At 50.1% G+C, this 2,307-nt stretch overlaps 1 protein-coding gene across 1 annotated transcript in view; it reads right to left on the bottom strand.

Annotated features, from left to right (window-relative positions):
• Window positions 1-447: 447 nt before the first annotated feature.
• The window catches only part of LOC107116397 (L-threonine dehydratase catabolic TdcB-like), a gene marked incomplete at its 5' end in the record, with an annotated part of 32,805 nt that continues 30,945 nt past the window's right edge, over window positions 448-2,307 (bottom strand). Inside the window, 3 exons of the mRNA XM_015418297.1 lie at window positions 448-457; window positions 801-876; window positions 1,134-1,230. Coding sequence (XP_015273783.1) covers window positions 448-457; window positions 801-876; window positions 1,134-1,230 — 183 coding nt within the window. The remainder of the gene's footprint in view (window positions 458-800; window positions 877-1,133; window positions 1,231-2,307) is intronic.

The raw sequence follows: 2,307 nt of genomic DNA on the forward strand, positions 1-2,307 counted from the left end.
TAGGGCTGCCAAGTCCCCTGGGGGGCGGAAATCTCCCCGCCCCAGAGGCCCGTTCCCCGACGCCGGGGAATCAGGCCCCGGGGGGAACCCCGCCCCAGCGTGCACATCACAGGGAAGTGACGTCATGACGCCGGGCACGCTGGGGGCGGGGCCATGGCCATACAAGGGAAAACTCTATGGAAAACTCTATGGCACGCGCCGGGATACGATCGGGAGTCCCTCCCAGCAGGGTAAGTGCCACTTGGCACCCTGATGTCCTAAACATGATGGCCCCACTTCTGGGTCATACGGGCAGTGCCATAAACATGTCACTGTATGTTGGAGGGGCCTCCCTGCTGTTCCTGGTAAGTCTCCCCCATCCCCCGCTGGTTTCCAGGAGGGACTTGGCAACCCTACATTATATATCTTGTGCCATCCATTGTGAATGATGCATGTAAGTTTAAATCGTCAGGCTTTCCTGTCGGAAATACCGAACTTAGAAAAGAATAAGGATGCCATTCCTTATATGCCTCTTTCAGAACAGGAAGTGACATAACACTCTAGGAATACCCAAGTCTCTACGGTTTTTATCATAGAGATCTGAACATTCCTAGAGCATTATAACATTGCTTCCTGTTCTGAAACAGGAATGAATATCCTGCTGTCAATCAACACCAACCCCATTTCCCACCACCACTCAGCCGAGCACGGACGGGGGACGGAAGCATCGCTGAGAGGTGTCCCCCCCCCACTGAAACGGATAAGTGGCAGCCTAACCAAGACCACAGTCTTCGTGTCATTACTGTATTTCCTGTACCTACCTCACTGTTACAACTTTATCGACAAATTTTTCAGTCAGTTGCAAAGAATTGGAAGCAAAACAAGGTCCGCTCACATCTGCATGTTAAAGAAACACACAACAAAAAGGAAATGGGTATATAGCCATTAATTTTTCCGACGGTTTGCAAACAGAAATGAGAACAATAGAATAGTTTTCCATACTTTCCCACTATACCGCACATATCATAACAAATGTGTGATGCAACCAAATGTAGCCAAATAACAGAATCTACAATTGAAAACAGACACAGCCTAAAAAAACCTGGGTATACAAATTCCAATACTGATTCTAAAAAGGAGTCGGACTCTCTCACCTCTGTAAAAGGGCTGGATGCTTTGGGAGCGATCGTCGCCAGGCTGGCCAATGTTTAACGACTGCTGCAGTACAGGGAACCCCTCTGACTCCACACCCTGGAGGCGGGGGGAAAAGGGTTTCCATGGTAAATAGGGGAAGAAGGGGCACAACTGTTTTCGTTACACTGCTTCACTAAGGGTGTGAGCTTTCGAGGGTCAAAGGTCCATTCGTCAGAGGTCGAATCTGCATTTGTCTTTCCCACCGGTGTCCCAGCCTTCTGACACCGTCTTTTAAAAAGCTGTCTACATTTGGTGTCGTTTTCACACCTCAACAGTGCTAGCATACTTTTGCATGTCTGCATATGTTTATCGTCCTTTCGTGGCGGCTCCACTGTCATTGCACCTCTTCACTGCTTTAAAAGAATCTTCTCCAAACAACGTTCAAACAAGCATAGAGAAAGGTTGAATCTGTTTCGTGCTGCTGTGACGCCGGCTTTGCCCGATTTCCCCCATGGTTTCGTGATCCTCAAAAAACAGGACCACGAAACCGCAGGAAAAATCGGGCAAAGCCGCCGGTCAAAATGCAGCCGTGCGGCTTTGAGTGGGAAATTGACCAATAGAAGCGGGGCAAAGGGGGGGGGGATGCGACCGTGGCTCAGCTCTTGTGTGAAATCGGTCATAGAGTTTTCAAGGCAACAGACGTTGAGAGGTGACTTGCCATTGTCTCCCTCTGGGTGCGTTCAGACGCGGCCTTTCTGCCGGCATAAACCGGCAGAAACGCGATCAGACTCACCCTCCATCTTGCGAATGCCTCCGTTGGACGCCCGCTCACACGCTGCGGGCGTCGGCGTTTGTTTGGGTTTTTTTAAAGCAGTTTGAGCATGCGCACAGGCAGCCATTCGGAGAATGGCGATTTTTGCGCATGCTCAACCCCCCCCTTACATTTAAACTTTAAAGGTAAGCACTTACCTTTAAAGTTTAAACCCCAACCTGGCCTCCCTGTAGTCCCGGACTCCTCCGGGACGGTAAAGTAAGGGCTTTTTTTATATATAAACAAACGCTCAGGGCGAAGGTTCGCCTGAGCGCATATCGCTTAGTTTAAAAAAAAAATGGCGGGGGAAAGCCGGAAGCCTCAGGCTTCCGACGGAAGTGGCTAGGCACCGGTGGAGAACGATCAGATGCCGGTTTGTATCG

This window comes from Gekko japonicus, unplaced genomic scaffold (assembly GCF_001447785.1).
Source record: "Gekko japonicus isolate JY-2015 unplaced genomic scaffold, Gekko_japonicus_V1.1 scaffold5072, whole genome shotgun sequence".
Taxonomy (NCBI): Eukaryota; Metazoa; Chordata; class Lepidosauria; order Squamata; family Gekkonidae; genus Gekko; species Gekko japonicus.